The following is a 14,034-nucleotide window of genomic DNA, read 5'->3' as shown; positions in this document are numbered from 1 at the left end:
AGGTTTCTGCAAACACAAGTTCATGATCAGCCCCGCACAAGGCGCCCGAGGTTTAGAAGATAGATTAATCAGAAACCTGGCTTTAAGGAATCGAGCTCACACAGACAGTGTAATTGCTGTTCACTTGCGCCTGGACCCCGGAGTTTACGTTACTGACCGGACGATGTCGGCAACCACGTGTTGTACAGCCGTTAACAAATCGACACATTTTAGCCAGACGCCAATGGTGTCTTGAGCGTAGAAACTGGGGAAATCGCCGATGGTGTCGCATAAAGTTTTCAGATGAATTCCGATTCACTGTGGACATTTTTTCTTCCGAACGAACTCGGAAGGTCATTAAGGCAACATGATTTGGATTGGGTCTGTAATGATATGGTTCGGGATCCATGACTGCCAGAATGCGACTGTATATTGTGTCACTTGACAGTAATACCGAGACAACATACTGGCGCGAACAGACGCGCTGTCTGCGCGCCATTTCCTTGTATTGTCTTTCCAGACGATAACGCTCGTGGCCGCCGTTCAGGCCAGCCATGGTCGCCTTGCCAACCTGGAGTGTTAAGGTTGCAATCGTAAGGCAATCTGACCTCGTCTGCTGAAAGCATTACTCGACAACTGTGCTAAAACACGACAGTTTAAGATGTTACTGCCTATTTCTAACATAATTTGTTGGTGCCGATTTTTCAAAATCGTCAAACCGAATTTCTGAACATAAACGGTAAGGAAACTACAGTTATCTTCCACCACATTCTAACCTACATTCAGGGGACTACATTCATCTTCCCGAGGCAAGAGATTTATCAGACCGAAAATATCCAGTTTCCACCTTTGCCGAACTCGACTGGAATTTCTAGGCTCGATCGTAGCTCCACCAGTGGCTATTACGAGTTATTAATTGTGTTTATTTATTTCTGTATAATGGGCCTCATGGCCTACAGTACAAAAGATCCATTCATATTTTATAGAACAAATGTGAAATTTCATCCATTACAACATGCATGCATGCGTGGAACAAAATGCCATACAAGGATTTGTTGGTTCAGTTTCAAACTATAAAGAAATTAAATTTCTCTTAAGGAACAGAGCAATTCTTTTTTGGACATGTACATCACTTATTGCCATTAACAGTTTAAACTTATCCTCTGAAGGAAATTTATGAAAATATGGTGGAATAAATTGTTGGCGACTATTTCCGTATGACGGGCATAATCTTCTTTAACTGACAAATCACATTTTTTTTCACATAAACTTTCTAATACATTTGAGGAATTATAATCATTTGAGGATCGTAATTTTTGAATATTCAAGTGGTGAGAAGAGCATCTAAATTTATACACAATTCTAATCAAATCCTTGTGTTCTAAATGTAGAATATAGGATTCGGGAGTTAACAGTGTCTTAAAACTAGAATAACTTTCTAAAAATAGAGAAGTTTCTACTTTACTATGCCAATTTTGAATTTCAATATCCTTACACCGTTGTTTGAACTGCTGCAGAAATGCATCCACATCCCCATACGATTGAATCATCCAAGCATATGAAACACCTGTATTGAACAAAAGTTCCCGAACGTGACTAACCCAGTCCACTCTTCCTAACTCATCATGTGATTTCAACACGGCATAACAAGCCCTGGGATATCTACAACAATCTAAGGTTAAAAGTTTACACCAATATTTAATCACTTTTGTGAAACACTCAACATATATGTAATTTCTTCCACAGTCTCCGAGAATCGCATTGCTGGAAGAATATTTAGATAAACCTAAGAATGTTTAAAAAATACCAACTTTGAACCTTTTCTTTTTTATCGTTATAGTTGAATCCCCAAATCTCGGAACCATATGTCAAAATCGGTAATATTTTAGTAACGAAAATTCTACATGCAACAGAAAAGGAAATATTTGGAAACTTATAAAATTAGTAAAATCTAAATATTTTTTACATTTGTATACTTATCCTGCATTACTCCGTATTGCATTTACTGCTGTCTTTGACAGAGTGACGAACTGTGTGAGATCCAGCTGCTGAAGAAAGTTGTCCCAACCAGCTCAGGAGGCAGCGCCCTTTCACAGTCGGCACGTGACCCGGAAGTCATGACGTCACACAAAAACACATAACTGCTTTAAACATAACATCTGAAACTTCGTGGGGAGGTAGCGTAGCGAAAGGGAGGGCACTTAGACTTCGTAATGCAGGATAAGTATACAAATGTAAAAAATATTTAGATTTTACTAAATTTTTTAACTTATCCTGCATTACTCCGTATTGCATCTTTATCAGACGGCATGGCCGGTGGGCATACCTGCAGATGTGAACCATATTAAACCCTCGTCAAGGTCCGATGAATCCGCACCGCATACAAGTGATGACCGGAACATCTACGACCATTCCTGTCTTCAGGAAACAAGAGTCGATGCAAAAACGAAACGCCCGAATAGGTAACCGAAATACAATGAGGCGTGTAGCCAAAATATATAACTTACCGAAGAGCGAAAGCGAAACGCAGTAGAGCCCTCTAATCTGAGGCGATAAACACCAGTGAGTTCGACGGGCCCCGCTCGGGGAATCGAAGAATCAGCGGCGTCGGCGGCAAAATCTACGACCAATCCCAAGAGCGAATGCGAAACGCAGGAGAGCCCTCTAGGCTGGAGGCAAGGAACACCGGTGAGGTCGACGGGCACCGCTCAGGTATCAGAGAAGCAGCGGCGTTGGCGTCGGCGCCGGTGTCCACATCTACAACCATTCCTGTCGTCAGGAAACGAGAGTTGATGCAAAAAGTAAAACCCGGATAGGTGACAGCAATAGAATGAGTCGGGTAACCCAAAACTAAAACTGACCTAAGAGCGAATGCGGAACGCAAGAGATCCGTCTCGTCTGGGGTGATAAACACCAGAGAGGTCGACGGGCCCCGCTCAGGGTATCGGAGAATCAGTGGCGTCGGAGATAGATGACCTGTTGGGCTACAACCAGGGACCAAAACTGTGAACGCCGGCGACAACTTTCAAGGCTACATCACGGAAGTAGTGGTTGGTGAAGGCGGTGTCCGATCGCCACGAACAGGCTTCCCTGAACGACTGGATGGAACAGTATACCGTGAAGAACCAGTGTAAATACGATCGCCCTGATCTCATTTTATTTCAGGTGATAGCCTTTGGGGGGAGGGTCCAATCCGGCGGCTCATAAGCTTTAAGGATGACCGTCCGGAGCCACAGGGAAAAGTATTCCGGCTGACCAACGACTGCGACGAAGGGGAGACCGGCAGAAAAAGGTGTTTCCTAGACTTGCGGCAGTCTTTAGATCGTAGAATAACCTTCAGTGCCCTTACTGGGCATAATGACGCTCATCCTCATCCTCGGCACCCACACTGGACGAGGGGGGAGGGGACAAGGAATGATCTATCAGGCTGTCCTGGGAGTTGAGTCTTTACGCTGACGTCCCAGTACGGTCCATGATGAACGGCGCCCTGGGTACCGCATTCGAACCGGGCACGGGAGACGTCGAGGGCGTGCTGTACATGGACTCGAGCGGCAGTAGTCAAAACCAGTAGAAACACCCGTATTCTACTTAAGGTCGTAGAAGGAAGACGAGGGGAGTGGTTCGAAGGGCGTTGAAGACCACATTCAGATCCAACGCAGGCGGTCCGAACTTGGCCTTCAGGTCTTCAAGACTGAACGAGCGCAGCCAGGCCCGTAGGTCGGGAATTTTCGTCTTTCTCCGATCGTCCGGGATGGCCAGAACGGAGTAGATGGCGACCAGGTGTGTGGGGGTGGTAAGCCCTTCAACCGACGGGTGCTACGCAAGTACAGAAGGAACTGATCCCGGATCTGCGGTGACGCTGTCATCGGATCCTGGTGTTTGTCAGAACAAAATGCCTGGAACAAGCATCATTTATCAGCATACAGTCCCCCTGTAGATGGACGGTGGGCTGAAGCAATAGCCTTGGTCGCTCTAGCCGAATAGCCCTTGGCTTTCTGCAGGTGTGTCAGGCGTGCAGATGATAACATGCGGGTATGAGGGTGTGGCAACAGACCGTGTGGATGGAGCAGAAGGTTGGACCACACCGGAAGTTCCAGGGGTTGTCTCTGGGTATGTTTCGGAGGTCGATAACCCAACTTCTGGCTGACCAATAAGGCGAAACCAAAGTCAATGGCAGGGGTCGAGTGGCCTGGATCTCTGAAGAACCATGGGAGGGAGAACCGGAGTCGGAAAAGCGTACACGCGTAATCCTTCTCAGGAACGATGGAAGGCTTCGACTGCCACAGCGGTCGTATCCGGCACAGGTGGAATGGAAGACGACAGCTGGCCACATTCAGATATGAGGCAAACAGATCTAGAGTTGGGGTGTCGACCGTTTGACATATTCTGGCCCGAGGCGCCGGAGAGCGTGAGGCGTCGGAGAGCTTGAGGCGCCTGGAACGCCGAAGATGGTGATTCTCGGGGGCGCCGGTCGAGTTTGTAGCGCCGGGAGAGGGGCGAGTACTCTGGGTCCGCAAACACCACACTACGGTGACGTCGTCAGTGGACACGATCAACAGGGCGTGACCGAGAAAGCACTGTCAGCAAGCGACGTCCTGGATAAGCCTTTATCTCGAGGCTGTTGCTGTGCCAATGGTGTTGATCTCTGGATCACAGGTGGTCACAATGTGGGCTGGTGTGGGCCACTAGCCACTGACAAGGTGGCAGGGGAGGTATTCAGCAACAGGGGTCTGCGATTGCGTACCGTCGGTACGATTCGGGAAAAGGTGTGATCGCCTGCGAGCCAACCTCAAGTAGACGAAGTAAACCAGCTTCACAATCGACCGCCGGGGCATCGACGTAACCGGGTAGTAGGAAGTCGAGGCAATATGGCCATTGCACGAAGTAATGAGATCGTTTTCATCCCTGAAGCGGCGTATAAGTACTCCTGTTCTTATATCGAGGTGACGATGGAGGACGACAACACGATACGAGGCAGGTATGCAACAGGGGTCAGTGGGACGGCCGAGGGACTTTAAGTATCAAATCGACACTGTGTCCGGTAGTCAAGGCGGAAGATAGGAAGGTGTCGTAGTCGAAAAGATCAAACCGGACGAAGGAAGGCGATCTTTTCCATCCCTTGAACGCCTATAGGCGCTATCGTTCTTACAGCGAAGGGTTGATGAAACAAGGTTCCTCGTGACAGCCGTGTTGGTAGAGGAGGTCTATTGTTTCCAACATCCGTGCATGGATGGACTGCGACAGGCGCCTGGTTGAGTGGTAGCACCAAGCGTACAGGTAGACATGGAAACCAATCTGTAGAAATACATGGCACCCCTTGCCATGGTAAGTTGACCTAATTCCGGTCGGAGTTGTTGACAGTCCGAGTACTTGACACGTGACATGTAAATCACTCTGCGCAGTAGCCGAGAAAACCGCCTTGGAGTCGGAACTGAGGTGCAAACTCCACACACAGACAATCCTCAATGAACTGCGTGAGAGACGATCAAGTGGTGTACCCGAGTTTTGCGATAAAACACGGAACCCCATGGGCGTCGTGGAAAACCCGGTGAGCGCCGAGGAAGAGTCTCTTTAAGGAACGCTGGCGCTAGGGTAGGGTAGAACAGCGTTGGTGTCGGCGATGTCGACGAAGTAAACTCTTTGTAAGTAGATGTCGTCGTCGAATCTGATACAGACGCTGTTCACATGACGCTCTGTTTCGATGGAAACCCGCAGGTCATCTCTCCTGAATCATAGCGCTTTAAACGACGGGATTATGGATAACGTCTCAGTGGGCAAGTTGAATCAGACCAACTGGTTGAAAAGATTCCACCCAGGAAGTAGAACGATAGTCACGATCCCGAAGACCGACGGGAGAGTAGTGACAGGAGCGGCGACAGTTGTTTCACCATGCTTCTCCGTGTGACGAGTTATGAGACGGCAGCAAGAGAAGAGGGCAGCAAGAGAAGAGGGCAGCAAGAGAAGAGGGCAGTGGCGGATCGGATAGTCGGCTCGTTGATCTGAGCTTGATAAAGCTTGTTGATCTGGGCGCCGGAGGTCATCTTAGGCGCCGGATATATCATAGGCGCTTCTTCCGTAACTCTTGAGGCGCCGGAGTAGTCAGAGGCGCCAGAGACATTAGAGGCGTCGAAGATCATGAGATCAAAGACCTTAGAGGCGCCGGGAGCGCCGAAGACATCAGAGGATGCGGAGGCGCCGGAGCGCGGAGACATCAGAGGCGCCGGGAGTGCACGAGGCGCCGAGACATCAGAGGCGCCGGAGGCGCCGGGAGCGCCGGGAGCGCCAGAGGCGCCGAGACATCGGAGGCGCCGAGACATCAGAGGCGCCGGGAGCGCCGGAGACGCCGAGACATCAGAGGCGCCGGGGGCGCCGGAGACATCAGCGTTGATGTGGTGGTGTTGGAGACCGTGAACGGTCGTATGTCGTGCCAGGGGAGGCAGACTCTACGTTGGGAGCGCTGGAGCCGCCGGTGGAGTAGGAGACCGTGAACGGTCGTAAGTCGTGCCATGGGAGGCAGACTCTACGTTGGGAGCCGCCGTTGGTGCTGGGAGCACTGCGAAGCTCCGCTGAGCGCTGCTGCCGTCAACGTAGGGGGGGGGGGGGGGGGGGGGTCGACGAGCACGTTGAGCGAGGTGTGTCCTGGATACTCGCATGAGCTGAAGGATCACAGCGACGAATGACTGCAACATCGGCACTGCCTTGTGAAAGTACAGGGCGTCGTACAATCACGGCAGAAAGGGGCGGCCCCGACCAGATTTGTTCCCGCGGCAACAAGTGCAGCGAGGCAGAAAATCTGGAATTTAAGCAAAACATAACTATGTGGCAAAGCCACAAAGTGCGGGAAGCATAATGTGATTCAGAAACTTTGTATTTCAATGAAGTTTATGAGATCAAACAATGACGCTAAAAGGTAGCGAAAAAGCATAGCTTTAAGCAAACACATAACCATGTGGCCAATCACAAAGTATGGGAAGCATAATGTGATTCAGAAACTTTGTATTTCAATGAAGTTTATGAGATCAAACAATGACGCTAAAAGGTAGCGAAAAAGCATAGCTTTAAGCAAACACATAACCATGTGCAAACACGTAACCATGTGGCAAAACCACTGAGAACGGGAGACATAATGTAACTCAAAAACTTCGTATTATATTGAAGTTTATGAGAAGAAACAATTACGCTGAGAGGTAGCGAAAAGGCAAGGCTTTAAGCACACCAAAACAACATACATAAATGTAATGTATTACCCAAGCCAAAGAGAGAATTCAAAACGCAGAACACGACATTACGTGGCCACGTGGTGAATGGCCAAAATGGCGGGAAAGAAAACAAAATGGCGGGAACAACATTGCGCCCGTAAATTACTGTGACGTGAGCCACAGACGAGCGATAAACGTTACAATTTACGAATGGGAAGACCCTAAGGTCACGGCCCATAACAGGTAACAATGTAGCAGCATATAATGAATGTAGAAACACGCAAAATATAAAAAAACAAATAATAAGCTTTAATTTCCACAAGGGATACAAAGTACGTCCGTCCGTGGAGGTGACAAAGCAGTTATGTGTTTTTGTGTGACGTCATGACTTCCGGGTCACGTGCCGACTGTGAGAGGGCGCTGCCTCCTGAGCTGGTTGGGACAACTTTCTTCAGCAGCTGGATCTCACACAGTTCGTCACTCTGTCAAAGACAGCAGTAAATGCAATACGGAGTAATGCAGGATAAGTTAAAAAATTACTCGAATGACAGAAAAATCAGTTTTTCTAGCCTGGATCGCCAATTATTACGAGTTATGTCCCTTTCTTTGTCCCTCCTATTGACTAATCAGATTCCACCTCTTATATCACTTGCATTTGCTTCAAAATGGCGGCGCCCAGTCAAGACGATCTAATTTGCATTTGTTTACATCATGAGCAATAAAATTTCCGTAAGTCATCTAAATGATAGAATCTGACACGGGAGCTTTCAGACTGTCCCCATACATCGCAGTGTCAACGCTTGGGTACGATATAAACTGCAGCCCTGTCTCCTGGGGTCCCGTGTAGCGAGCCACCACGGCATCTGTAGAACAGACAAACAATCTTTGTAATCTGATCCGGTTGTCTAAACTCCTGGCAATAAACATAACAGTTTGTAGAATTTAATACAAAAATATCAACACACTTTCAGTATATTAACAACAGTAAAATTTTAAAACAATTAATAATGACTTAACACTTGGATAATTGATTGCAGTCCACTTTGCTCACAAATAATTGACTGAAGGCCGCAGGTAGTGCCTATTTGATATATAATAATTATTACTTAACATTACCATGAAATCAACAGACGATGTACAAACATGCCATACATTAACTTCGGGAAATTGAGCTGAAGAGCCGATGTTTTTATTTGGAATAGTAGGAAATTTGATACTTATTACAGGAAATTTCACCATCGCATCAACTGACGACCACACTTGGAGGTCAAGGCCACTGAAGGCCGTGAGACATTGAATGGTTTGATAGAAGAGGTTGGAGCAGAGAAACCCGGATGAAGATATACGATAGCATGGAAATAATATCTCCGTTAAAAAATAAGTATTTTACCTTGTATAAATGAATTATGAATAGTTGTACTTTTAATGAATAAATGATAATTAGTTATACCTTGAACAAATAATAAATAAATAGGTATACCTTGAATGAATAAATAATGAATAGTTATACCTTGAATAAAAAATGCAGAACAGCTAATTTCTTTAAGTGGCACTGGAAGTTAGTATGATGAGCAAAGGAGATAGTTCTATGGATATATACAAGTTCTATATAACAATTAATGCGACGTTTCGGTGTAGATACTAACATCGTTATCAAGCAAGTGAATAGACATTCAACAAATAATGAATAGTTAAACCTAAACTAAATAGTGTTTGTTTGTTTGTTTGTATGTTGTTTAACGCCGCACTCAGCAATATTCAAGCTATATGACGGCGGTCTGTAAATAATCGAGTCTGGATCAGACAATCCAGTGATTGACATCATAAGCATCGACCCACGCAATTGGGATACGATGGCATGCATCAACCAAGTCAGCGAACCTTAAATACATAATGAAAAGTGATACCTTGCAGTTTTGACCGACGCCGTCTCAACGTCAGACAGAGCAGTGCTGTCACACCAAGCCCAGTGACCAGGAGACTGCTCACAGTACACACGAGGAGAGTTAACGTGGCATGATGTAGGCTTGGCTGACCATCTGCAATATAAACAGTACTCTGTAGCCTACTATGGTGTTTTCATCAAAATATATGTTGACCAGTCAGAAGGAGTTCCTGTGAAAATGTTTAAGGGACTGATACAGAAATTAACTTTCAATCAACAGAATGATTATCGATCACAAAACTCAGTAATGTTTGGAATGTAAGATGGCGGTCTATACGGTGTTACTCATTCGTAACCACTCGTAATCTACATTCGGCTTGTCTCGGAATAGGACGAGTTTGTCACGAATGTGTGGATTGGCTGATTAGAATACCACGACGCTGATTGGTAAATTATAAAGATCCCTTTCGCGATTTCCTTTTAGGAGTCTTCTGATCTTCAAGCAGAGAGGTATCGTAGGACCAGAGACCATATGCCGATATCGGTATATGGCCTGTGGTAGTACTAAAAGATCTAAAGTTAATTAGATTGGTTATCAAATGTGCATACTCTATATCACTGAGTCTATATCACTCTATATCACAATGCACACTGACCTTGGGAACACTGATGAAGGGTATCCAGCAGACGTATGGTGACTTCATCACTGTACTTGGCAACACCGATGGAACATCGTATCCGGCGACAGTCGTCCAGGTCGGTGATGGTGTGGGTGAGCGTGCTGGCTGCCTGGAGTTCACACTTACTGACCGGGTCCTGGCTCGGACGTTCATGTCTGATCCTTTCCAAGTGTGGGTAATCTGTCCAGCTGTTTGACTCGTTTGCGCTGCGCCACTCCCATCTCCAAAAGCTAGAGTTGAATTGGCTGCCAACTCGTCCACTACAACTAATGTGGAGGTCAAGGCCGGTATGATATCGAGAACCACGAGGCGTCACCCTCATGTAAGGGATGTGGGGAGTTGCTGAAACACGGCACAGCTAAATGTTGTATAATGTCCATAGAATAACTTATATTTAAATTACGCATGAAAGGCGGTCTTTGTTAGTGACGCAATAAAATGTATCGAATTTGCCAGCTTATGTATGAGTGAGTGAGTAATTCCATTTATATCACGATGATGCAGGTCTTAGACGTATAACTCTTTAATGAAACCCACGAGCACGGGTATGGTGCTAACTAACCTAGAAACATAATCGGGTCGAACCGGGATTCAAACCCAAAATGATAGGTTTCTGGCATACCCAAGGGACGCAACTCTGCACAGCAAATTGCGGCGCCTTAGACGACTGGGCCACCCGTGCCCAGCCTGCGTATGATGAGTTTAAGTATTTTCTAAATACATATATTATTATTCATGTAAATTCAGTTCACACCTTATTCAATTTGTAATATCTCTGTCGGGCAGTGGTTACCTGTGACCGTGACATTGCGGTACAACACGTTGGTTCTGTTGTGGGTGGAGTTTGATCTGCAGTAGTATGTCCCTCGGTCATCACACATGAGCTGATACAAGCTGATGTGAATAGAACCACCCACACCAGTGATGATCCCGGAAGAAGAAGCACGTTTTCTTATTGAGTCAACAATCTGAGGCCTTCGGTCTCCATGTCGGAGAGTCACCATCTTTTTTCTCTTGTTATCAAGAATCTTGCCGACCTCCATCGCCTGGATTGCCCTTCCTTCTGGGTGTGAACATGTTAAACTCAGCCGGTTTGTTGGGCCCAGACCACCAAGTACGATCCGTCCTGGGCTGACTTTGAATGAGATGTTAGAATTGGCTGAATAAAAGATAACGAATAATATGTTACTTACTTAATCGGTGGAAATAAAGACTGCGTTATGGAGGTGGGATTTAATCTTTTTAGATGTTCAGTGCCTGGTATTTGTTCCCTCACGGCGCTTGTTTTAACAGCAGTGACATGTTGTCACCGGAAATGACGTATCACCCCATACCCGTTTTAGGTCACGAAAGATAAGGTGAGGTGAAATAAGGTTAACTACGCGTTCAAGATTCTTGCGCTTAACATAATCGACCTGTGTGTGTGGTGTGTGTCTGCTTGTACAAGCCCGGGCTAATGCCGATAGTGTTACTCAAGAGAAGTTAAAATAATACCCGAATCTTTGAACTTACTATAGTAAGATGGGAGAATCGGATGTCCTTTAACTTTTTTTTGAGTAGTATACATCAAAGTGAAGTTTTCTGAGAACGGAGACTGACTGAAGCTCCGTGATAGAGGATGTTGTTACAATATCCAGATTATATATAAAAGACCAAAACAAGCTCGACATGGGGCGGTGGGGTAGGCAAGTTGTTAAAGCGTCCATTCGTCACGCCGAAAGCCCGGGTTCGATTCCCTACATGGGTACAATGTGTTAAGCACATTTCTGGTGTCCACCCGCCTTGATATTGCTGAAAATATCGCCATAAGCGGCGCAAAACTATACTCACTCGCTCAGTGACTCCTTTCAGTGGTAACGCTTGTGATCCGGGCATTGCATATAATAACTGTTGGCCACACTCCGTTAGTTATTGGACAGTGTCAATATATGTTCATGCTTTCTCTTTGTTTCATGTTATGCCACTGAATCAAATAAGTGCATTTCACTTAATTCAGGCAATTCTGTCAAGCTTATTATGATGATCTTCGGAGATTCTGTGCCAAGCATGTATTACTTGACCATTAAAAGGCGTCTGAATTTCCACGAATCTTCATAAACGAACTCGAAAATCGTATGAAAAACACATTAACTTACCTGGTTGTTGGTCTGACAAAATTGTCAACATCAACAATATGTAGATCCAAATTGGCACGTTAGTGTTGATATCCATGTTGTCATTTAACACAAACGCTCTGCAGGTCTGTGCTATCCGACAATAGTGTAGCTCTAGTTATATAGCCTTCTCAACGTCCACCGAATAATGGATGCAATAAAAAGGGAGAACAATGTTTCGAATATGATTTATGGTCTGATGCATGGTTTCCTTAAAATAGGTTTGACTGCAAACAAGTTGAAATACCACTCCAAGTATCGACGTCCGGTCTGGTTTTCTCCATACAAAGCACGTACAACGGTTGGGGCCCCGTTCCACAAAGCGATCGTAGTGCCACGATAGTGGTAAGTCTATGCTAGAGTATGGGAGTTACGATCACCTTCGCGCTACTATGCACTATTCACCATGCCCCTGACTGCATTTCTGTGTTTTAATAATGAGTGAGTGAGTTAGTTGGGTTACACCCAAGAGATGCAACTCTGGTATCGGCAGGATGCTTCATATTCAATTGTATTTGACTAACTAGTCTTCGTTAAGGCGAAATTGAAAATGTAATAATGTTATTACCTGGAATAAAACCTTGACAAATAATGTGCGAAGGTACTCCACTGGAGTGGCTAAGTTTATTTAGTTTATTTCAAACCATTGAAAGCACTTAAAACATTTGTAATTGGATCACTGAGTGAGTGAGTGAGTTTGGTTTAACACCGCTTTTAACAGTATTACAGTTGTATCACGACCTGTCAGCTTAGTGTGGGAGAAAAGTCTGAAGTGATGAAGGCCCCAGATGTTTACCACTTCGGTGAAACCCAAGAGCACGGGTATGGTGCTGACAAACCTAGAAACATAATCAGCACGATTCAGGAATCGAACCCACGCGTCATCGATTTCTGGCGTGCCCAAGGAACGCAACTCTGCACAGCAAAATTGCAGCGCCTTATAGACGACTGGGCCCCCAATTGGATCACTGAAGTATTCTGTTATTGTAGGGATTCAAGTAGTAAGACCAACTGGATCACTGAAGTGCTGTGTTATTGTAGGGATTCAAGCAGGAATACCAACTGGATCACTGAAGTGCTGTGTTATTGTAGGGATTCAAGTAGTAAGACCAACTGGATCACTGAAGTGCTGTGTTATTGTAGGGATTCAAGTAGGAAGACCAACTGGATCACTGAAGTGCTGTTATTGTAGGGATTCAAGTAGGAAGACCAACTGGATCACTGAAGTGCTGTTATTGTAGGGATTCAAGTAGGAAGACCAACTGGATCACTGAAGTGCTGTGTTATTGTAGGGATTCAAGTAGGAAGACCAACTGGATCACTCAAGTGCTGTGTTATTGTAGGGATTCAAGTAGGAAGACCAACTGGATCACTCAAGTGCTGTGTTATTGTAGGGATTCAAGTAGGAAGACCAACTGGATCACTCAAGTGCTGTGTTATTGTAGGGATTCAAGTAGGAAGACCAACTGGATCACTGAAGTGCTGTGTTATTGTAGGGATTCAAGTAGGAATACCAACTGGATCACTGAAGTGCTGTGTTATTGTAGGGATTCAAGTAGGAAGACCAACTGGATCACTGAAGTGCTGTGTTATTGTAGGGATTCAAGTAGGAATACCAACTGGATCACTGAAGTGCTGTGTTATTGTAGGGATTCAAGTAGGAATACCTCTCACTCGGTAGAATGTGCTTTGTCAGTCCATATTCTCGTTTTTAGCAGGAAATTATTGACTCTTTTGCAACTGGTCATTTAATTATTGGCGTTTATACTGGAATGAAGAAGAGTTGTGAAGGCTGCCTCAGAAAGTTTGACCTACTTTATAATGATGGATATGAAGGATAGTTATCAAGGTTTGGGCCAAGCAAAGTATGTATCTCCCCTCAAGTCATTGAGGTAGCCAGCCTCCTTGGGTCGCTGGTCATAAGAGGTGATTACTATGGATCAGGTGGTCAGGATGGCTGACTTGGTTGATTGTGTGTCATCCTACTTAATGGCATGTCACTTATAACATCAACCACGTTTATAGTTACATGTCGCCATGTTATACCTTCAATATTGCTGTCAAACACATGAAAGTCAGTTCCAAGTTTAGTACATCTACAATAAAAAATCAACAAACTTCATGATTACTGGAAAATG

At 45.4% G+C, this 14,034-nt stretch overlaps 1 protein-coding gene across 1 annotated transcript; it reads right to left on the bottom strand.

Annotated features, from left to right (window-relative positions):
- Nucleotides 1-7,881: 7,881 nt before the first annotated feature.
- On the bottom strand, nt 7,882-11,043 carry LOC139470970 (uncharacterized). Its single transcript, XM_071253290.1, has 4 exons — nt 10,537-11,043; nt 9,720-10,085; nt 9,086-9,217; nt 7,882-8,041 (listed from the first exon to the last, which is right to left on the bottom strand). Exons 1-4 carry the CDS (start codon nt 10,784-10,786, stop codon nt 7,917-7,919), a joined length of 873 nt encoding a protein of 290 aa, XP_071109391.1. The 5' UTR covers nt 10,787-11,043; the 3' UTR covers nt 7,882-7,916.
- Between the last annotated feature and the right edge of the window lie 2,991 nt (nt 11,044-14,034).

Source organism: Haliotis cracherodii, unplaced genomic scaffold (genome assembly GCF_022045235.1).
Source record: "Haliotis cracherodii isolate W230 unplaced genomic scaffold, xgHalCrac1.p SCAF_21, whole genome shotgun sequence".
In the NCBI taxonomy this organism is placed as follows: domain Eukaryota; kingdom Metazoa; phylum Mollusca; class Gastropoda; order Lepetellida; family Haliotidae; genus Haliotis; species Haliotis cracherodii.
The sequence above is the reverse complement of the archived record's forward strand: the minus strand, read 5'-3'. Positions and strand labels throughout refer to the sequence as shown.

Excerpts from the sequence above, each read along its gene's own strand:
- LOC139470970 (XM_071253290.1), bottom strand. The coding sequence starts at position 10,786 with ATGGAGGTCGGCAAGATTCTTGATAACAAGAGAAAAAAGATGGTGACT. Across the intron at positions 10,086-10,536 it reads CCGCAATGTCACGGTCACAG|CAACTCCCCACATCCCTTAC; the intron begins GTAACCACTGCC and ends GCCGTGTTTCAG. Across the intron at positions 9,218-9,719 it reads CCTTCATCAGTGTTCCCAAG|ATGGTCAGCCAAGCCTACAT; the intron begins GTCAGTGTGCAT and ends TTTATATTGCAG.